The sequence below is a fragment of the Xiphophorus hellerii genome, chromosome 15 (assembly GCF_003331165.1).
Source record: "Xiphophorus hellerii strain 12219 chromosome 15, Xiphophorus_hellerii-4.1, whole genome shotgun sequence".
Classification (NCBI taxonomy): Eukaryota; Metazoa; Chordata; class Actinopteri; order Cyprinodontiformes; family Poeciliidae; genus Xiphophorus; species Xiphophorus hellerii.
The window spans coordinates 3,291,888-3,315,321 of NC_045686.1; the positions used below are offsets into that span (position 1 = coordinate 3,291,888).

The following is a 23,434-nucleotide window of genomic DNA, read 5'->3' on the forward strand; positions in this document are numbered from 1 at the left end:
TATATGACAACTTTGTTCACATAATGGTTCACTTTCACAAAGACATCTGCTAAACTCAAAGCATGTTAAATACCTTGTAGCTGCCGATGGAGAGCAGGATGTTCTTCTTGGGGATCTTGAATCCTGTGGAGAGCATGGCTTTGAGGTACGCCTCGTATCTGTTCTCCCCAAAGCAGGCAACTTCCCCGGTGCTGGTCATCTCCACCCCGAGCACCACATCGGCCCCGGCGAGGCGAGAGAAGGAGAACTGGGGAACCTGGAGAATGGAAGACACACGGTTATCGTTTTAACAGATGAAGGAGAAGAAAAGCATGTCTGGTTTGAGTCGATTTACCTTAACTCCCACAATCCCTTTTCCACGCATTAGACCGACTGGCTCCACCTCGACTCCCATGATGACTTGAGTTGCCAGGGCAACAAGATCCACTCCTAGAGTCTTCGATACGAAAGGGAAGGAGCGGGAAACTCGAACATTGCATTCGATCACCTTCAGCAGGTCATCCTTTAGAGAAGGGAATAGTTAATATTGTTAAATAATCTATGCTATATGATTAAAGTAATCAATGGTAGTACACTCAAAATAATAAAAACATTAAATTAATAAATATTGTGTCCAGTTATTGGTATAAAATGTACAGCGTAAGCCAAAGTTATTTAATTCCTTTCATATAAGCTGAACAATTTTCTTAATTAAGTACTTATAAGAGCTGATAATGTCAATTAAATTGTCAAAGGCCGCAGATTAAACAAAAATAACATTTCTTAAACTCAAAATATTAAGCTAGTTTCTCTCAAACAGAACCTTGGGTGTCAGTCGAAGTTTGTGCTAAATGGATATTTCACTTTGAACGCTTTTAGGCAGTTCATCGTTTTGATGGATTATAATTCACATCAAAATGATGTGAATCTTGTCTCCACTTGGTGCAGACATTTTTAACTATGTACAGAGAACAATAACAAAACAAAACAAAAGGTTTCTCATCTAAAGAAGGTGAGGGATCAGAAAATCCCTCGCTCAGATTCCTGATAACTTCAATTGGAGAAATGTTCCCTGATTTCAAAACTTTGCCTGACATGCTGCTTGAAATTCCAGTCTGCAATACAGCAGCAGAGTGCAGATTGGTAAATAGCTGCTTTGGTTCATGTGGCTCTCAAATGAAGAAATATCAACCATGCTACTGAAAATCTACCTGTGAAGAAACAAAAATTCATTCATTTATGATTAAGATTTAAAGCCCAAATCTGGCTCACCTTGGCGATCAGCTGCAGGTTAAAAGGTCCGGTGACCTGCAGCTCCTGGCCGATGGCGTGAACGATCATCATGATCCTTTCGATGGTTTTCTGGTTGAGATCCTGCGGAGGCGTCACCAGAGTGGCATCTCCGGAGTGCACACCGGCGTTCTCCACGTGTTCAGAAATCGCAATGGCCGTCACTACCCCGTCACAGGCAACTGCGTCCACATCTATCTCCTGGTAAACACCAAAAAAAAAAAGATTTTCATAGCCGTAAACTGAGGCAATGTTTTTCACAAGTGTGTAATTATCGTATAGTTTATCATTTATCGTGATAAATTATATAAATTTTATTTTATAATTGTCACAATAAATTCCAACTACTGATGTTTAAAACCTTCCAAAACTGTCCGTTGACGGGATGGATAGTTTTACTATTTTCTTCACTGTTTAATGAAAAAGTCAAAACACCAATACTGAACATACTGTGTGCAGTTTAGCAGTAAAAATCACACTTCTTTATATCACTGTTGTTCTAAAGAAGCATATTACAAATTGGAAGGATTTGCACTGGTGGAGATATAATTTCTGTGTTTCCATTACAAATGTGCACAAAACTGTCAATATTCTGCTAATGTTTACATTAAGCCAATTTATTTTTGAAATGCCAAAATGAGCAACAGAGACACAGCAAGTGTCACACAGTTAAACCTTATTGTCACAATGGTACGGCAAAATAATGTGATAAAACTTTAAGTCCATATTGCCCAGCTGTAGCATTAACTCACCTTTGCTTCCTGTATGAATTTAGAGATGACGACAGGATGTTCTTTGGATACCGCCACGGCGCTGCTCAAGTATTTCTCAAGGTCGCTGTCGCTGTATGCCACATTCATGGCTGCACCACTGAGAACATAGGAGGGTCGGACCAGGCAGGGATAACCCACCGTCTCACAAAACTTCACAGCAGACTGCAGGAGGAGGGAAAGAAGAATTAAAAAACTGAGCAAGGCATTGAAGTGATCGTCCCTCCGGCTTGCCGTACCTCGGTGTCTGAAAGCTCCTTCCACTGAGGCTGGCTGATCCCGATGGTGTCCAGCATTCTGGAGAACTTGAATCTGTTCTCTGCGCTGTCAATGAACTCGGGTGACGTTCCCAGGATGCGGCACTGCTGGCGGTGCAGCGACATGGCGATGTTGTTGGGCAGCTGACCCCCCATGGAGAGGATGACCCCTTCTGGGTTTTCACTCTCGTAGATATCCATCACCACCTAAACAAAGTAAAAAAATGTCCTAATATCTCAGAGTTTCTTTTAGAGATCTGCTTCAACAGGCGACTCACCTCAAAGGAGATTTCATCAAAGTAAAGTCGGTCACACATGTCGTAGTCCGTACTGACCGTCTCAGGGTTGTAGTTCACCATGATGGTCTTATAACCCATCTGTAAATAAGTTCACAACTTAATAACTTGAATTCAGTTGAATTTGTTTTTATACTACCTGGTGGAAAATTCTCTTATATCTCTGAGGATGAAAATAATTATAAAGCTGCTCGGGTTTAGAAAAACTGAAGTTCTGAAATAAGGTTGAGCAACGTAACTGATATTACTTTGGTAACATCATGCGGTTTACCTCTACACATATATCGGTTTACACATACATTCGCTGCAGACTTTTTATTTTCAGTTTTTGTTTCATTAATATGAAGTCGTTCTTTTAAAACCTACACCATAGTTTGACCATCTCCAATGATCGTACCTTGCGGAGCTTCGTGATGCAGCCGACGGCGCACCAGTCGAACTCCACGCTGCTGCCGATGCGGTAAACGCCCGAGCCGATGACCATGACATGCGGCTCGTTGAAGCTCAGGTCGTTCTCAGTGCCGTGGTAGGTCAGGTAGAGGTAGTTTGTGTGCGCCGGCCACTCGGCCGCCACCGTGTCGATCTGCTTCACCACCGGCAGGATGGAGTAATCGTGACGCAGCTTTCGGACTGCAAGCTCCGTACTACAAGAAAGGAAAACTGATTTAAAGAAAAACAGAGAAGAAACAATCAAGTTGAATTTGTCCTGATTCCTACGCACCTCTGTATAGCCAGTGCGATCTGCTTGTCCGAGAAGCCCAGCTGCTTTGCCTTACGCATCACGTCTAGAGGTATGGTGCTCTCCACCTGGATTTATTAGGTAGAAGAAGAAAATTCAGTGTGCAATCTGTTTTTAAAGCTAAACTCATAATGATCTAACAGTTTACCTGGTTGTAGTTCTCAAGCAGTCGCTCGTGATCTGCAATGTTTTTCATTTTGTGCAGGAACCATCGGTCGATCTTTGTGAGCTCATACAGCTGATCCACCGAGTAGCCGGCTTTGAACGCAGACGCCAAAACAAAGATTCGCTTATCGGTGGGAGTCTGCAGCTCCTGCAGAAAGGAGAGGGATGGAAAGATACAACCTGACTCAAATAAATACAGCTCAACTCAAAAATAATTAATTTATCCCAAATGTCATAACTTATACCATCCAAGTTTCATTGGGGCCTGCCATGCAAAGCAATGGCAGGAACCTATTGCTATTCTCCCAATTCTTTATTTTTCATCCGTAACCGTTAATGCGGCTCATACCGCTGGGTGCACACCTACAAATGAGGTATCAAAACGTGCAGAAAATTCACGCCATTGGAGCTATTACTTTTGGTGGGATTCGGGGTTAACATGGCGACATAATTCGCAAAAAACTATGAAAAAAACCCCATTATAAGTCAATGGGAAAAATCCTAGAAATACTCTATTTTTGAGGATTCTCTGTGTCGTCACGAATTCACGTAGAAATGCCATTCAAATTTCATTTTGTAGATACGTCTGTGATCTCTTCGAAAGTGAAGACGGCTCGTCGATACCAGTTACGGTTTGTCCACAATTTGTCTCTAAGCAACCCAAAGTTTCTCATTTTTCCTAAAATTAGAGTGTGAATCTTCCTGAGTGCCCCTCTGCTAGAGTGAGAAATGAAGACAATTTTTCACCCCAAAATAATTTTGAAATCGCCATCACGCCCACAAATATCGCACGATTGGTATCAAAATCGGTCCTGACATTGATACGCATGTCTGCTCCGGTAAAATGTTTTCGAAATTTATCTAGATCGTACGGTTTTCTGTCACGGTGCTTCAGAGCAAAGTCATGCGACAGGATTTTCTAGGCTGTCTGAAGCTCTGTCACTAACAGTTCACACCTTGGTGAGAAACTTATTTAACATAGCAACGGAACTCAAGAGGCTATTGGCTGCTGATTAGGACTACAAATACGCATCACTGTAGTTCTATCTATAGTGGAACTCTCAGTTGAAACAGATCAGGACTGAACTGGCCTTTAGAACTACTTGCTGCTATGGGCTGTGTATAACTGATTTAACTCAGTAACTGTTACACATGGGATTAGTTTGGACCTTTGAAATGAAGCATAATAATAATTTCAAAATAAAAGCCTTGACAATTTTTACATGAGATTATTGCTCTTTTCAGCATTATATAACTGATTTTATCCAATGACTGTTATACATGGATTTAGTTTGGCCCTTTGAAATGAAGTTTTACAAAAATTTCAAAATAAAAGCCTTGACAAAAATTTTAAATTATACTGAATGGTGCACGGCCACCTTACTTAACGTTCTTGTGATTCTCCACATGCTACTGATTACATTGCAGCGTTCTTTAGCATTGATGCTAATTTCTAGCATGACAACGCCGGGCCCAAACCGACGGGCACGCTTTGGCAGGCCCCGGTTAAATTTCTTCAGAAATTTTCTAGTCTGTATTTGTTTTTTCTTGAGGCAGAACAAATGTTTCTCTCTGTCGTTATACAGTGTTAATAAAGTTTTTTTTTTTAAAAAACATCCCCCCTTCCCCCCCCACACCCAACAGACTTCTTGTGGCTATGATGTTGAACTGTGATGTCACACATCCTGTTTGTGACATCACTGGTGACTGTCTTTGTATTCCCAGATTCCACAGAGAAATTCATTTGCAGTTTAAGGTTCGAACGAGAAAGAAACAATGGCGGAGAAAGATTTCACGTTACAAAAGTTAGAGATTCTCCAGAAGAACCAGATGAAGCTGAACAGTGAAAATGAGCAGCTTCAGAAAACAGTGGAGAGTCTGAAGAGGAAATTAGAGAGACTGAACAGGACCGATGACTCAACAAATTGGCATGTAGAGAATAGCAAACTCATAAGTTCGAATGGGTATTATAAAAAACAAATGATTAAAGTTAATTTGGAATTGGAGGAAGCGAGAACAACAATTGAAAGAATGCAAAATGATTATTGCAACATGCAACAATTAACAATTAAACTAGAACGGAAGCGGGCCATGGCAAAAAATGACGCGGAAAAATCTTTAAAAGAAAAGTCAGAAAAACTGCTGTGCCTTACTAGGGAGAACGAGGAATTAAATAAGGAGATCGTGGCTTTAAAAATCAAGATAGACAGAATGGAATCCAGGGTGGAAAAAACCAAGATTGAGCCACAAATTGATCAAACACAGGAGGAAGAAACACCAAAACCGAATATATTCCGGAGAGTTGGGCGTGTTTTTGTTGACATGTATAATTCGGGAACGCTGAGGTACTGGGTGCCACCCTGGATTTTTTAATAACTGAAAAAAATTTCAGGTAACTGGACGTAAGTATTGGGGGGTCACTGTGTTGTGAAAACTGGTATGAGGAGGTGGGATCATTCCAGACTAATGCAGACAACAGATCATGAAGGCCTGAGCAAGTGAATCTTGCATTTTGATTTTTTGATGATTATGGGACAAGATATTTTGAATTTACTTATGATGATCATACACCATATATAAAACTGTAATTGAAGTAATAATCAAACAATGTGTTAGATACAGAGGCAAGGGAAAAAGGCAAGTCTGAACATGTCTGGACTTGCCCCAGAGCTGTGTCCCAATTAAGGATCTGAAACTAAGATGGTCACGAGGAAAGTAAGGGAGGGAAGCAGGGTATATGTGGGAATGGCTGGGACTTTCCGATGAGGTAGTTGCATGCTCGAGAGGTCACGTACGCCTTATAGAGGCATGGGTTGAAAGGGTATATAAGGCCAAGGGGACCAAGAAGAGAGGTCTGGCACCCTGGAGCCATGGGGAAGTTGAGACTTCGCACCGCCAGAAGGGACAAGACCCCTTGACCCTCAGCCCTGGTTCCTGATTTGGCTGCCTTACTCTGCCTCAACCCTAGGATCTCAAAGTTGCAGCAACAGACTTGGAGAAAAGACAAAGGTGACTGAGTGATGAAGATCTGAAGTGTTCGAAGGACAACAGCCAGGTCTGCTTTGCTTCTATTTCAAAGAGGATTTTGACTAGTCTGTAACAAGCGCACGTTGTACTTAGAGGGGGCGCTACCGTTAATAGGAGTGGTTATTGAGGTTGTGCAGGTGTGAGGGCTACTCAGCTGATTGCTTCTTAACTGGAAAAGGCCATAACTCTTGGACTGTAGGTAGTTAAAGGCTAGTTGAGTCTTCTTCGACACCAGCTTAGATAGATCATCTCTACTAGACTTGCTTCAGGGTAATACTCGAAGGCTTAGAGATTTTTTGGACCCGTTGGACGGAGAGCTGGTCAGTAGTCACTCCTTGGATGTTGTGAGGTTGAGGGCGGGGCTGACTATTGCGTAACGACAGCTGGTACCATAACGCTGTGGGGTTAGCGACAGCAGAGAGGAGAACTTGGGGGGTAGCTGGTACCAGGATGTTTGAGGATAGCGCCAGCAGAGAGGGGAGCTTGGGGGGTTGCTGGTACCAGGATGTTTGGGGATAGCGCCAGCAGAGAGGGGAGCTTGGGGGGTTGCTGGTACCAGGATGTTTGGGGATAGCGACAGCAGAGAGGGGAGCTTGGGGGGTTGCTGGTACCAGGATGTTTGGGGATAGCGACAGCAGAGAGGGGAGCTTGGGGGGTTGCTGGTACCAGGATGTTTGGGGATAGCGACAGCAGAGAGGGGAACTATCATTGTTTCCTCAAGAAATGCTTTACAAATGTCACAGTTAAGACTTTTAAGACGTGCATATTAAATGTGCAGCTATTAACATGAAGTATTTAAAATAAGTTATGCTTTATGATATTTTCTTTGCAGAAAAGACAATAGAACAATAGTTAATTGAGAACTTTCTAAGCTCTTCTGGATGCAGATCAGAGCATGTTTACTTAGGGAATATTAGAGCAGTTTACCATATATTTATTTCTCTGTTTTCTTAATTAACTAAGTGGGAGGAGACATTAGAGAAGGAAAAGTGGAAAAGACAGAATTATTAAAGTAGAAGTTTAAAGTATACCGTTGTCTTTCTCATTCACCCAGATTCCTTAGATCAGGGGTCACCAACCTTTTAGAGACTGGGAGCTACTTCACGGGTCCAGAGTAACACGAAGGGCTACTTGTCTGATACAGACATAAATTGTCTTGGCTATATATATATATATATATATATATATGATTACATGCTGCCTGATCATGTTAATGTTAGGGACTACTGACAGTAGTTATCAGTAATAATTTACCATGGCAGCTATGGTTAATTGCTATTATGTGATCAGAAGTTCTTAGTTCAGAGTTTTGAGTTTGATTCCCTTTTGGAGCTTTTCTGTGTGATTCTAAATTGCCCACAAGTGACTGAGAGTTTGGATTGTTGCAGCAGCAGCTGTACAGCTGGACGCACTGAGAGATTTTCCTTTAAATTAAAAAAAGAAAAGTTATTGTATTTCTATTATCCAACCCTGTTTACTAATAACAAAATTATGGAGAAGAAAAAGTTCTTTTGTGCCAAAACATCTTGTATGTAGCGCGCATCAGTGTGAGTCTGTGGGGGTCAAAGGGCACCCAAAGCCTAAATCTTATTGGTCAGTTTGCTTTTTCTGTGAGCTAAAAATGATGAGTGGAGTTTGAACCTCCCGTAGTTATAAGATTTCGCCAATCCTCCTCTTTCCGTGGATCTCACTGCTTCGCTTCAATGTCTTTATTATTTAGCATCGTTTGTGTAAAAAAACAGAAAAAAGAAATAAAAGGGTGCGCTGCTTTAGTGGTTTAGTTTTGTGCCGATGTTTGCACGTTGGAGAGGTGGTTGTGCTCCTGCAGGTCGGGTGCAGTGATTGTTTTGTACCTTCCAATCTGTCAGACATTTTTTTTCGACATCTGCTTGTGTCAGCCTGCAGGTGACCCGTCAGCTGTTCAGTTCACAAAATCACAAAAAAGCTAATAAACCGACAACCCGCCAGAACCGCGCACTGTAAAAAGCTCAGACAGAACCTGAGGTTCAAATGATGAGTGGTTCAAACTCCAGTCATCATTTTTAACTCACAGAAAAAGAAAACTGACCTATAAGATTTAGGCTTCGGCGTTCCCCACCTCACCAACTTAAAACTCTGAACTAAGAACGTCTGACCACAATATAGCAATTAACCATAGCTGTCCTTACTGATAACTATTGTGCATAGTCCCTAACATTAATATGATCAGGCAGCATGTAATCATATTTACTTAAATGAATTTTTGTTGTAAAGAAAATTTATGTCTGTATCAAACAAGTAGCCCTTCGTGTTACTCTGAACCTGTGAAGTAGCTCCCAGTCTCAAAAAGGTTGGTGACCCCTGGTCTAAAAATAGCCAGACTTACCATGATTTTATGTAAAAAGAAATCAACTGTTAAGTACTTTTTTTTTTTTTTAAAAATGGTTTCCACTAGTATTTTAACCATTTTCTTTCTTTCCAACAAGAATCCAAACAAGTGTTTGTAGTTGGAAGTTCTCTTTTCCATGACATCATCTTCATTCCAAATTTCTAAAATCTTCAACTTTTCAAGGTTAGAAAATTTGTATCCCTAACCTTCTTGAAAACAAGAAGGTTAAAACAAGAATGTCTTGCATGGCAGGCACCTATTGTTCCACACCTAATAAAACGTCTCTTTATTGGGGCCTAATATTAGCCTGCATTATCTTGTTATTTCAGGTTAAGGCACTGGCTTGCGCAGATAGTGCCTATCTATTAGCTTTAGCCTTTAACCTAATGCTAATAGATAGGACTACAAATACGCCATATCTGTAGTTCTAACTAACACTGAATTAAAACAGAGGACTGAGCTGCCATTTAGAACTACTGGCTGTTTTGCCAGTAAATAACTCATTTAACCTAAACAACAATTCTATATGAAGCTTACTGAAAATTTCAAGATAAAAGCCTCAATATCCCTCTGAGGATAGTCACAGATTGACTTCAATGCATTTCTGAAAAATTTCAGAGTTCAGCACACACCACCTTTCTCTCATCGCTGTTATTACTGTGAGTGAGGTAGAGAATATGAATCGTGGTACTATTGGAGACGACAAATAGCCCTCTCAGATGCTTCAAACGGTTTTCAAGTACGTATCACGGTTCCCGAACGGGAAGGAGTTGTTAGGACTGCTTTTTTCTGTCAAACTGGCTGACTCAAAGAAATAGAATTCTGTCAGCCCTGAGTGTCTGACAGACAAGCTTCATTACCATAGCAACAGAACAAAGAACAGGACAGGGCAGAGCAGCTGATTAGGACTACAAAAACGCATCACTGTAGTTCTAACTATGGCAGAACATGCAGGTTAGAACTACGACATGGCAGAACTGTCAGTTACTACAGAGGAGGACTGAGTCTGCCTTTAGAACTACTTGTGTTTTGGGCATTTTATAGCTGATTTTACCCAACCATTGTTACACATGGGATTAGTGTGGCCATTTTAAATTAATCTTAATAAAAATGTCAAAATAAAAGCCTTGACAGTTTTTACATCAGGTAATTGCTCTTTCGGGCATTATATAACTGATTTCACCCAATCGCTGTTACTCATGGGATTAGTTTGGACATTTAAAATGAAGCTTACTGAACATTTCAAAATAAAAGCCTGAATATTCCTCTCAGATCTTTCAGAAAAACAAACTACTTCAAACTACTGGAATTCTGTCTCTTCCTGTCTGCTTCATCACGCGACAGCTGAGCTGCTCTTTAGAACTACAATGACTCAAGGTTAGGACTACAACATGGCGGAACTGTCAGTTACTACAGAGGAGGACTGAGCTGGCCTTTAGAACTACTTGTGTTTTGGGCATTTTATAATTGATTTTACCCAACCATTGTTACACATGGGATTAGTGTGGCCATTTAAAATGAAGCTTATTAAACATTTCAAAATAAAAGCATTGACAATTTTTACATCAGGTAATTGCTCTTTTGGGCATTATAGAAACGATTTAACCCAATCACTGTTACTCATGGGATTAGTTTGGACATTTAAAATGAAGTATACTTAAAATTTCAAAATAAAAGCCTTAATACTCCCCTCTGGTTAGTGCACGGCCGTAGGCGGTGCAATAATTTTAGCCTGTATTATCTTTCTCTCTTAGGTTAGTGCGCTGCCTTTCATAGCAAGGCAGTACATTAACATTAGCACAAACATTAGCACTTCACTGCCCTCCACTAGTGCACCGCCATAGGTGATGCAATAATATTACCTTGCATTATCTTTTTCTCTCAGGTCAGGTCACTGTCTTGCGCAGTAGCTAATCTTAGCATTGATGCTAATTTTTAGCATCCGAACACTGGGTCCAAACCGACAGGCACACTTTGGCAGGCCCCGGTTAAATTTCTTCAGGAATTTTCTAGTTTATGAGTTGCTGTGAACAGGAAGGATTTCTGATAGCCGTCTGTGTTGCAACAAATTTGAAGAGGCCTCTGAAGATTAACGACTATTTTAGTAGTAGATCATTTTGTTGATTATTCTGATGATTAATAGGTTAAAAAACTGGCACATTCTGAAGTCTTTTGATACAATATTAGAACTACATTAAAATATGCAAATAAACGGCAACAGCAGCATTTAGTGAAAGCTTGGCCATTTGTAGCAAAGGATGCATCTGTAGCCAGAAAAATAATTTTAAAATACATAAAAATTTGAAAAGCTCAGCTCTTTCTGCTTGTCAATACAGTGTAGGATTGACCTGTTGACATTTTTTTGATTCATCGATTAATACTTGGGCATAAAAAGGTCCTTAATAGATTTTAATTTTTAATTTGAACTGACTCCAACTAAACCTAGGCAACCTGAGGAGTTCAGAATTAATATATTTACAGACAAATTTTCTTTTATCTTAAAAGCAAAATGTACATATTTTTGCATAGTTTTGTCTTAATTAGTGCTTTGAATATGCCGTTCTCTTAGCAAATTACCTTTTTTTGAGTGTGCATACACCAGTTAGTTGATCAATTACTAAATTAGTTGACAATTATTTCAATAATCTATTCATCAATAATCTATTCATTTAGAAAAGGTTGATAAGATTTCGTAAGTCAATAAAGAAACGTGAGAAAATCCAGACAGGATTTACAAACCTTCTCGGAGACGGGTTTGATGGTGTGGTCGAAGCCGACACAGTTCTCATCCACCATCCTGAGAGCTTTCTGAAAGGCCTCCTCAAAGCTGCGGCCGATGGCCATCACCTCCCCTGTGGGGACATTTAAAAAAAACAACAACTTCAAACTCAGTGAAAACAATATGACTGGACAAAAATGCCTGCAGCTATTTGAGTTTAAATAAGACAAAAAAAAGATTCTACAAAGTATTTCACAAACATGTTTATTACAGTTGTAAAATTAGTTTATTTTTTGTCTTCTTTAAAATATAAATACTCAAATACTGTGAACTTACGGCATAATTTACAGTGTAAGAGGTTTAAATTTGGAATCTGCAAACACAGATGGGAGGGAAGAATGGATGGATAGATGCACAGATGGGTGAACAAACAGGCATACGGATGAATGGACAGACAGATGCATGAAAGGATTGATGGGCAAACAGGAAGATGGAGGGTCAAACAAGTAGACGGATGACTGTCGGATATGGGATGGAAAATAGTCTGAAAATCCAAATAACTTTTTTCCACACAACAGATCTGGAAGACTGAGATAGCAATAGCATAAACTTATGAAACAGATCTCTGCAGGTGAAGAAGAGTACTTCGAGTCAGGATGCAAAACATGTTCGTCACTTCCCCCCCATACAAAATCATTTTTAGACAAGATTTTAGTCAGAATGAGTTGATTTCTGACTAAAATATCACTGGCAATGCCTCCCAACTCAAGGTTTACACTCGCACATGAAAATGGTTACAAACATTTGTGCAATTATACAACCGTATATCTTTAAAAAGCAGCAGTGGAGCCTCCTGCACAACCAGCCAGAATGGAGCAAGCAGTTTCTGGATGGTAAGTCAACAACAAAACATGTATTTTCCAGCAGCCGTTGTATGCAGCGGTAAAACCAACTGACCAAGTAACGTGGCATTGCCTGGCAATTGTGACTTAATTGTGAGGTTTTTGAAATTGTGATTAATTACCAATCCTGTAATTAACTCAATTTAAAAAATGCTATAGAGTCTCGCCACTAAAAAAAGACGAGACTAATGTTTTACTTATTGCCATAAAATTGCTGGATTTTCTTTTAGCGTTTGGATTGTTTCTAGAAGCAGCAGAGACCCAAATGGAAGTAGAAAAACAAGCAAAAAGTAAATTTTGCAGTTAAAATTACTGAGGAAAACATTGAAAGATTATATATTTACACTCTCTTACCAACGCTCTTCATCGAACTGCCGATCTTGGTGGAAACCCTCAGGAACTTGCTGAGATCCCATCGAGGCACCTTCACCACACAGTAGTCCAAACTAGGCTCAAAGTTTGCTGTGGTTGAGTTGGTGACCGAATTTCTAAAAGATGAAGCAAAAATCACATCAGAAGCAGCTACATGTCAACAAAATAAAAGATTACATTTTAAATGTAAGCTGTAAAATTAGAGGTTTTGTTGGTTGAAATGCATACTTGAGTTGGGGCAGCGGTATTCCCAGGCCCAGTTTAGCTGCTACATACGCCAAAGGGTAACCAGTTGCCTTACTGGCCAGGGCAGAACTCCGCGACAGGCGAGCGTTCACCTCTATGATGTAGTACTGCAGAGAGAGTATGAAGGATTACAGCAATGCACACATGTTTACAGGCAGAGATGCAATCAATGAGCCAATATAAAGTTGATTGATCCTATTGGTAAGCAGCCAATTTCTTAAAAACCTGAGTGGTGTCCTCTGCTGGATAAATTAAATTAAATTAAAATGAGTTCAATAATTTTAATTTGAACGATTGATTGGCTCTTTTCACCTAAAACTGAATGACAAAAGTCTCACGTCTGGTGAATTGGTCTCATCTAGCCCCTTTTTTTGAAGGACAATTTTGCACACAGAGTCTTCTGTGTGCAATGTATTGGTTATGTTTTGTTTATTTATTTTGGATATTTAAAATGTCTTTCAGTTCCCTTGTTAGATGTTTGTTAGAAATTAAAGTTTAATTATATTTGAGAGTGTGTACTTGCATTATAATGTCATATTCTCAAAACAATATTATGATTTATTGCAATAACGTCTGGGACAATTTACCAAAATGTATGCAAAATTTGTTATTGTGTCAGGCCTATTGATGGGAATACATTTTAATCTAATAAACCATTAATTGACAATTAGCCATAAGTCCAATGTTTGCATCGTTGTTGCAGGTTCCATAAACATCTTGGTGTACCTGATCAGATTCAGGGTTCAGAGCATACTGGATGTTGCACTCTCCCACGATGCCGAGGTGTCGGATCACTTTGATGGCCGTATTTCTCAGCATGTTGTACTCGTGGTCGTTTAGTGTCTGACTGGGAGCCACAACGATGGATTCCCCTGTATGGATGCCCAGCGGGTCGATGTTCTCCATGTTGCACACCTGAACAGCAGCAGGAAGGGAAAGTTAAAGTAAAAAAAAGGTTTTCCAGGTCAAATAAATATAACACAAAGTACTCACGGTGATGCAGTTGTCGTAGGCGTCTCGGACCACCTCGTACTCGATCTCCTTCCAACCTTTGAGGGATTTGTCTACAAGGACCTGAGAGGTGTGAGCGAAGGCCGACGTTACCAAGGAGATGAGTTCTTCTCTGTTGTTGGCGAATCCGGAGCCCAAACCGCCGAGGGCGAACGCAGAGCGAACCAGGACGGGGAATCCCAGGCGCTCTGCAGCAGCAATCGCCTAGAAGAAAAATTAAAAGTGACCTAGGGCTGGAAAATATAGCTTAAAAATAAAATCTCAGATTTCCATTCCAGGCATGATTTTAATAAGCTTTTCATGTTAGTTTATTTTCTAATATTGAAATGATAAATGACAGAAAAAAATAATTATTCTCAAAAAGTGAGAATAATCATCCCTTCTGTGAGTTGTAAGGCAGAGTATTAGAACAAAGCTTCAGGAATTTTAGTTTAATTGTGAGAATAGTCATAATATTACCAAACTAAGATGCAAGTTCACCAGAAAAAACATTTAAAAATTATGAGAAAAAAGTCGCTTTAATCAGAAAAAAAAGCTACCAAGATATGAAGTCACCACGTTAATCGCCTTTTAAATTAAAAAGAAAAAAAATCTTAGTTTGACCCTAATTCTGTCGTAGAGTTGACCTGAATTCAAAGCCCAAATAAACAGAATTTCCAAAATATTTTCGAAAACCAAAAATCTGATCAAATTGATTTATCGTCAAACCCCAACCACAATTACACAATCGTCTCATTTAAAAAAAAAAACATCTCCACATTTTTGTTTTTGCAGATTTTTAGTTGTTTTTTTGAACATTTTAAGTATAAATTAAGTTTAAATGTGACATTCCTATATAGATCAGTTTCTAAATGTATAATCTGCATAAACATTAAGAAATGGAAAGAGTGAATTAATGTTAAATTGAGAAAGGAAAATATCAATGAGTGATTGGATTGATGTATAATGGAGCAACAAATATGGAAACAACTTTTAGATTATGGGATATTAAATTTAGTCTGGGAAAACTATGCAGAAACACTGATATTAACATAACACAAAGTTAAATTTTTAAATTTTTAACTCACCTGCTCCACTGAAAGAGCTGCCTCACTGGGAGCAACATGTTCATTGATCTCCTCCATTTTCTCCACAAAGATCTTTCTGTCCTCCGTCATCTCGATGGAGGCGACCGGCGTTCCCAGAACCTTCACTTTGTACTTCTCCAGGACGCCCATTTTGGTTAGCTCCACGCCACAGTTCAGCGCGGTCTGACCGCCGAACGTCAGCAGGACGCCGTCCGGACGCTCGTTCTTTATCACCTGGAGACGGGACACAGTGTTTTATATCGCTGCTTTCTCTCTAATTACATGATTATTTGGTTTATCGCAGGGAAATGATGAATCCACACCTGAGTGACGTAATCTGGTGTGATTGGCAGGAAGTAAACTTTGTCAGCGAGACCTTTGGATGTCTGCACAGTGGCAATGTTGGGGTTGATCAAAACAGTCTGGATGTTCTCCTCCTTCAGAGCCTTTATAGCCTGCAAAGGAAAACAGTGAGTTAAAATGAAAAATAGACATAAATACTTAAATTTACAGGGTTAGTAAAATTTTCCCACAGTATAATTTAAGCACTTTACATTTCAGGGAAATGCTGAAAGTTTTCAAATTCTTCCAGCATCAGAGAAAAACAATACAAATACAAACTAAAAAAGGAAAAAAGTTTCAATTCATTATTATATGACCTTATTTATTAGTTTAGATTTTTGCGATTGTATTCTACATTCTAAACTAACATATAGAACAATTTTACATTTGAAATGTCTCTCTCTCACACGAAGTTCTAATTTAACAAAATAATCTCCCAATTTCAATAACTTTGTCCGACGTACAAAATACAAGATGATCAATAAATCATTGAGTCATTAGAAATGGTAAATATTCATTACATTGAAACAATCCAAGCAAATTGTGGGTAAATAACCTTCCTGCTCAAATTTAATACTTAAACACAATATACAATGAAAATGAGGGAAAGAATCTCTAAAAAAATGTTTTGGCTAAGTTTTTTGTCGTTTAGAAAATAGAAATAATTTTGGTAATTTCAAACTGATTTAAACAAGAAATATTCAGTCAGATTTAACTTCAGACTGAAAAAAAAAAAAATCTCTCTGAGGTGTGTGAAAATACGTGGTTTCTATTGTAAATGACGTTTTACAAAACTAGGCTTTTAATCAAACATTAGATTGCATCTTTTTTCTAAAGTGTGCCCTGAAAAACACCATCAAGGATTTAAGGCACCTCTACAAACCAAGGGTGTAAAAAATAAACATACATTTATTTGGATGTATTATAATAATCTTATGGGAACAGTTCTTTAGTGTCAGACCTGAGATCCGGAGTAGTCGAACTCTCCGGCTTGTCCGATGGAGAGCCCTCCAGAACCCAGAATGAGGACTTTCTTGGGCCTGACAACCTCATCGGTCTTTGGGGCACCAGAGTATGTGAGGTGGTCCATCAAACGCTGCTTCACTGGAAACAAAACACATAAATTATGAGGGAGCAACTAACAATTATTTTAGTAATTAATTTAATCTGATAAAAACAAAATGGTCACATTCTACAGATTTTTCATGCAAGACATTTTAAATAATTAAATGTAAATAATTACATTTTGTAATAACAGTAATAAACATTTTATTGCCTAAAATGAAATTAAATAGCATTCCTTTTAATGAATTTGAAGCTAAAACTAGGCAACTTGAGGAGTCTTGGCTAAAATATATTTCCAAAGGTTTTTGTAGTTTTGGCTTAATTACTGCTTTGAATATATTTTTCTCAGCAAGTTGCAATGTTTTTTATTCTATTCTCCAGTTAATAATAATCGATTACTAAATTAGTTGAAGACTTATCATAAGTTAAATTAATCCAATTAATCATTTCATCCTTATTTGCTTTTACATAATTGATATAAAATAGTAAAAATCAAGTATCTGCCCTATTAAATCTCTAATCTGTTTAATGTTGCATAAATTAGATTTTATAATGCAGGGAGAATGTAAATACCAGCTTTTCCTGTGTTGCCCTCTTTGAAGTCTTTGACTGTGTCGAGAAAAACATCAAACAAGCTGACCAGATCTGTGGGGCCGGCCATGTGCTCGGGGTGGAACTGAACGCTGGAAGACGAGAACAGTTTCTGATTTTATTCACATGAACTCTCTGCTGTGCGTCTTCAGTTGGTTCAGTGGATCAAACATTTACCTGAATAAAGGTTTAGAGTTGTGCACGATGCCCTCGCTGGTGTGGTCGTTGGCGTTGGTGAACAGAACGTCCCAGTCGCTGGGCAGGGTGTCGGGGTCGACAGCGAAGCCGTGGTTCTGACTGGTGATGAAGCAGCGGTCGGTTCCGTTATGGAGGCACGGCTGGTTGTGGCCACGGTTACCATACCTGAAATTATAACCAAGAAAAGTTACAAAGAGACATTTTTTATAAAAAAAATATGACAACCAAGATGTACCATTTATAGAGTTTACTTGGAAACATCTTAATATTGTTACTGGTAGCAACAGTAGAAGTGTAAAATGTATTGGCAAAATTTGTTTTAGTCTTAATTATTCCTGATTTTGTTTATGAATTTAGCTATTAATAAATTTTATTATAATTTTTCTATTAATTCTGCAATTTATTATTATTATCATACTTAGCATTGATTTTGACATTAGTCTGCTATTATTTTTTAGTAATTTTGCTTTTATTCAAGAACTTAAATGATTGAGAATTTTGCTACTAGTTATGCTCTTATCAATGATGATGTAATTATAACTTATTGTGTTATTATTTTAATAGTATTCATTTTTCTATTATATTTTGAATGAACTACATCCACACATAATTATCTGTTTGCCATATGTACGACTGCTACTGTATTTTATTAATATTAAATTTTTTCAAGTTTGCTTCAAGGTATAGATATTTCATAAATTAAACTTAATTACTTTTTAAAACATTTTTCAAAACCTTACAGAAGCATTTTCCACTGATATAATTATTGTCTAATGTATGTTTGATAAAAACATAAAATGTATCTAAATTGTAGTGCATAAAAAGCAAAAACACATCAACTTCAAGTTGAGCATTAAAATTGATTTCCTTATTTTCCAATAGCTGAGACTTATTTTTGTTAGAAATTAGCAAAATTCAAAGGGACAAATTTGAATTTCTACCCTGAGAAAATACTATAACTCTACAATAACTACAATATAACTTTATAATTTTGAACCCCTTTAAACTCTCATTTCAGAATTATTTTTAAAAAAAAGGAAATCAAATGGTTAAAAACAGGGAAGAAAACATCTGCATAGCTGTAGATTGTAACAATGAGTCCAAACAAACTATGAGGAGGTAAGCAGCGTTCCCCTAAGCAGTGGGAACGGTCGCTGTCCTGATAAAAGCTGCCCAACAACAGGCTGTCTAATCTCCGCTCGCTGTGCCTTTGAGGTTCAGGGTCGCTGGGTTTATGTTGCAGCTTCTGACCGGTCCAAATCTCCAGAGCTCATTCAGGAGACACCAAACTGCTGAGGACAGCAGAATCTGCTTTTCACAGCTTAAAGAGTGAAAGCGCCAAAGCTGGAGGATTCTGGGAAAATCAAGTTACTAAATCTGAAGGCTCATAATTTAATCTGGTGTGACTGTGAGATGTAAAGCTGTTATCTTTCTAACAACACTGATCTTTTCTTCAGAGTTTAGTAGAGCGTTATAATTTGAAAGCCGTATTTAAGCGATTGCTCTTTTCTTTAACGGAGAAAACTCACTTCATCTTGTAGGTTTTTGCTCCAATCACCAAGGAGAGCAGCTGGTGTCCGAGGCAGATCCCAAAAACAGGCTTTGGCTGATCCACACAGACCATCTTCCTCACGTTGCTGATGGTGGCCTGGCAGAACTGGGGGTCGCCGGGACCGTTGCTGATGAACAAACCATCAAAATCTGCGGAAAACGATGAAACGAAATGTTCCAAAATCTCAACATTAAACAACTGGCGGTCCAATCTAACCAAAAACAACTTTAAATGTGAAGTACTGACCGTTAGCGTCCAGTGGATGGTCCCACGGTACGACAGTAACGCGGGCTCCTCTTTGAGCCAGGCACCGGATCTGGTTGTACTTGATGCCACAGTCGACTGCCGTGATTCGCAAACTACCACTTGGGTTGAACACTCTTGGTTCCTGGAGGCAGAAATTACATTAACTGACATCAGTAGCTAAAATCAGGAGATTAGCAAAATACCTGGCAGAATAGATGATAGATATGTTACAAAGAGTAACAAAAATCACAGAATTTATGTTATATAACAATGAATTTATGCATATCCTGTTGAAATTCATGGCAGGATCAATAGTTTGCCTCATATATAGTTCATGAATGTCATATTTAGTCTTTTTGGTCAGCCGTAAATGAACAAAGTAAGTCTGAAAGTACCATGCCGCACTGACAGGGGGCAGTGCTGAGCCCCTTACACACAACTGGCAACAGGTGCGCTTCATCTACACATTTAAATGAGTGAAAATAATTCAGAAAAATAAAAAAACATAGGGTTGAAATAATATATGTGACTAGATTTCCTGTTGAACTTATAGGCATCTCTGGTAAAACTATAAACATTCTGGATGAGTTACCTTCATAGACACTTCCTGGACCAGGTTCCTCTGATCTGGGTTATCAAAGGGGATGCTGTCCTCTGGAGTCCCATCTACAACCAGTTTTCCCAACATGGTGCCCTTCTCTCTGATCTTTTTAGTCAGACAGCGAGTGTCAACACCTGGAAAGAAAAGGAGGAAAACAACTTTAAAAGCCTCAGTTTTTTAGTGTTACATAAACAACTTTAAATGTCATATGCTGAATAAAATGAAAACATGTATTTCATATTGAATGAATTTGCTTAAGCATAGATTTTCCTGACCTTGCAACCCAGGAATGCCATGCTCTTTGAGCCACTGGTCGAGTGATTTTACTGAGCTCCAGTGACTGGGATCCTCAGACAACTCTCCGATGATCAGAGCTGCAGCGTGAATCTTGGAAGATTCAAACCACTGAGGAGAACAACATGAAAACAGGGCTGAAACAACTAATCCCATTAATCCATCATTGAAATAAGTGTCAACTATATATACTGCTATTCTGCATCACTATACTGTTTTATATATGAATGCTTCAACCAAATGTCTTCAATCATTAAATACTGTGTATCATTGCGCTTTAAGATTTATAACCGGTAGTAGACGTCTGACACATCATTGTGATTTGTACGCAAAAGCTGAATGGCTCCTTTAAGTGTACGGAGAAATAATCATTTAATGATAATGATATATAAATCTCTACTCGGTCTAACCCCAGCATATTTATCCACTCTCCTACATAGAACTGTCAGTTCTCGTTCTCTACGCTCCAATAACATTATTCTTCTGCATGTCCCACGCTTTCGATCTGAAAAAGGGAAGCAGGCATTCAGTGTTTTGCCCCCACAGCGTGGAATCAGTTGCAGTCTGAACTTAAGATGTTGGAAATGATTTCACTGGACTTATTTCGATCAGTTCTTAAAGATAGGCAACAAGATTCTATGGAACAGTGTCATTGTTTTTAAATTGTTTTTATTGTTTTATACTTGTGCATATGCATTAATTGTTTTTATCTTGTAACCAGGTTGCTATGTATTGCAAATTTTTTGCTCAGGTCCCTCTTGAAAATGAGATCTAGATCTCAACGGGGTTTACCTGGTTAAATAAAGGAATATGAAAAAAAACAAAAAAAAAAAACTAATTGTGCTTTTTGTAATCCAATTATTAATTGATTAATCGAAGAAAATAAAATTGGCTCTACACTGTATTGGTGTTAGCTACAGCAAAAAGGGTTGAACTTTTCACATGTAATTAGAAGTATTTTTAGCTGCAGATGCATCCTTTGCTACAGATGATCAAACATAAACTAAAGCAATCCTGTTACTGCATTTTAGGCAAATAAATGTTTATTTTCTTATTTTAAAAGGAGTAGATTTTTTTTGGGATTATTCACATTACTTAATGTATTATTAATATTTCAGAAAATAGACTTGAGTGGCTAAATTAAAAATCTACAGAATGTTTTTTAAAATCCGATTACACCATTAATCATCAGAATAATCAAATACAAAAAGAATCTTTAGTTCCAATCCTACATAAAAGCAAAAATTACAAAAATTCGCATGTTGTGTTTTCAGCCTATTAATCAATGAAGTTCATCTGTGTATCACATTTCAGCAACAAGGCAGTTAAAAACACAAAAATACAAAGTCATAGAAGACACCAAAGTGTCAACAATTTAGAAAACCAGAAGCAAACATTATATTTTGATTAGTGCCATTAGCAAAATTATTAATACACAGCAAATAAACTCCAAATTAAAACTCTATTTCAGTTAATCCACCTGATCTAACCCTGATTTTTCAGTAACTGTTGTTACCTGGCTAAGTCCAAACTCTCCCTCTTTGTCGTTTGGTACTCCATAGTTGCCGATGAGAGGGTAAGTGAGAGTGAGCAGCTGGCAGCGGTAGGAGGGGTCCGTCAGAGCCTCAGGGTAACCCACCATGCCGGTCTGGAACACTAAACACACAAAACATTCCTCAGTACAACACAAACATCATCCGTCTCTGTTTTTATTTAATATCCAAAATGTCTTCTTTCCTATATTCTAACATAGCGCAAAGTTTTTCTTTGGACTCTATGCTAGTTATGCTTTCTGATGACTTTAGAAGTAGTGTTGTTGTATTGTTAAATAAATGGATTTAAAGTTTTAACAATATATTTTGTGGTACTATTGTAACATGTAGAATATATAGAATATAAGTGATATTCATTCCTTCCTGTTAGGGTAACTGGTTGGCTGTGACTCCATCGTACAACAATCATAACCTCACAAACACTGATCTTGAAAAACATCTGAAATATACTTCTTCAAGTCACCTGTCACAATAGGAAGTGTTACTAATATCACTAAAATGCACACAGTAACTGTATTTAATCATATTTTCAAATTTATTGATACTTTCATTGAACAAACAGTGAAGAAAATAGTAAAACCAAATCCTGCCTGACTATATGGAAAGTTTTGGGCGGTTTTATGCATCAATTAGAATTTATCGTGACAATAGTAAATCAAAATACTTGAGAAATTTATCACAATAAATCATAAACAATACAGTAAATGCTCACCCCTACTGTTAAATATAGATTTTTTTAGAAAATCTAAGCAAAACTAATTGAAATTGAAGGCAGACAAAAATACTCAGGTCCAAAGAAAAGTGCAAGAAAGGTCACTTAAAAAAATTACAAGTTGTCCATATTTGTGCATAGAAAACAGTAATAGGTTCTTTACAAACAATTTTAAAAGATATACTGTAAGTCTGTTGGAAGCTTATTGATACAAGGATTCAATTCTCATTGATAAGTTAAAACTTGAGTCTGGAGTTGAATACAATCTAATGACCTAATTAAATAACTGAAAACCTCAAATATTTGTCAAGTTAGTTGAACTGTAGCACATTTTGGCAGTCAAGACTTGTTTAACTTGCTCATCTGCTTTCACTGAAGCTTAGAACTTGTTTATTTGGAAGTAATTTATTTTACGAGCTGACAAGAAATGGCATGATTGGGAAGAATTTCAGCTAATATTGACCGGATGAATGGAATCCGGCAACACAACTATGCTGTAGATAACAAAGGACAGGTTATCAGAGTCTGGTACTAAAGAACTGTGATCTGTGACTCCAAATGGACACAGATCAGGGTTAAAAAATAAAAGGTCAGCCTGAAGGCAGCGACATATCCAATATATTTAGTACAGACAAGGAAGTTCATATACATTTAATATAGTGTAGCTAACATTTTCATATTACTTACCAACTTCTCCAGAAACAGACACATTCGCACCAAAAAGTCGCCCCCTAAATCTTTCTCCATCTTCCAGAATCAGAGAAGCTAAAGTTGCCATTTTTTCTTGTCTAAAAGCTAAAGCTAACAGGCTTGCTGTTTAAAGAACGGTCTCCACGTGAACCCTGCGAAACACAGAACGCGAGATGCACAGGATGAATAAAATAGAGATAAAAACGAGCTTTAAGAGTCAAAAACGGTTAGCTAGAAGCGGTAGTGTATGTTGCGTCAATGAAAGGGAAATAAAGGTGAAAGATCGCGAAGTTGGAGAGTTTGGCGGTTAAACGAGCAGGAGAGACCCAAGAAAAGTGTTCCACACGCGCCGCCAGCAGCGTGGAAGTCGGCCCGCGGTGAG

General features: G+C 38.2%; 1 protein-coding gene across 1 annotated transcript in view; it reads right to left on the reverse strand.

Annotated features, from left to right (window-relative positions):
• cad (carbamoyl-phosphate synthetase 2, aspartate transcarbamylase, and dihydroorotase) overlaps nucleotides 1-23,434 on the reverse strand; it is a 37,550-nt gene extending 14,116 nt beyond the window's left edge. The window contains exons 1-25 of the mRNA XM_032585559.1: nucleotides 23,050-23,434; nucleotides 21,614-21,753; nucleotides 20,079-20,208; nucleotides 19,795-19,937; nucleotides 19,203-19,344; nucleotides 18,934-19,105; nucleotides 17,384-17,569; nucleotides 17,189-17,298; nucleotides 16,512-16,654; nucleotides 15,532-15,663; nucleotides 15,209-15,442; nucleotides 14,124-14,345; nucleotides 13,857-14,045; nucleotides 13,113-13,237; nucleotides 12,867-13,000; nucleotides 11,631-11,743; nucleotides 3,480-3,644; nucleotides 3,314-3,399; nucleotides 2,990-3,236; nucleotides 2,575-2,673; nucleotides 2,279-2,503; nucleotides 2,022-2,204; nucleotides 1,252-1,470; nucleotides 335-502; nucleotides 74-256 (exon numbers count right to left, since the gene is read on the reverse strand). Of these exons, the coding sequence (XP_032441450.1) occupies nucleotides 74-256; nucleotides 335-502; nucleotides 1,252-1,470; nucleotides 2,022-2,204; nucleotides 2,279-2,503; nucleotides 2,575-2,673; nucleotides 2,990-3,236; nucleotides 3,314-3,399; nucleotides 3,480-3,644; nucleotides 11,631-11,743; nucleotides 12,867-13,000; nucleotides 13,113-13,237; nucleotides 13,857-14,045; nucleotides 14,124-14,345; nucleotides 15,209-15,442; nucleotides 15,532-15,663; nucleotides 16,512-16,654; nucleotides 17,189-17,298; nucleotides 17,384-17,569; nucleotides 18,934-19,105; nucleotides 19,203-19,344; nucleotides 19,795-19,937; nucleotides 20,079-20,208; nucleotides 21,614-21,753; nucleotides 23,050-23,140 (3,981 nt within the window). The 5' untranslated portion in view covers nucleotides 23,141-23,434. The remainder of the gene's footprint in view (nucleotides 1-73; nucleotides 257-334; nucleotides 503-1,251; nucleotides 1,471-2,021; nucleotides 2,205-2,278; nucleotides 2,504-2,574; nucleotides 2,674-2,989; nucleotides 3,237-3,313; nucleotides 3,400-3,479; nucleotides 3,645-11,630; nucleotides 11,744-12,866; nucleotides 13,001-13,112; nucleotides 13,238-13,856; nucleotides 14,046-14,123; nucleotides 14,346-15,208; nucleotides 15,443-15,531; nucleotides 15,664-16,511; nucleotides 16,655-17,188; nucleotides 17,299-17,383; nucleotides 17,570-18,933; nucleotides 19,106-19,202; nucleotides 19,345-19,794; nucleotides 19,938-20,078; nucleotides 20,209-21,613; nucleotides 21,754-23,049) is intronic.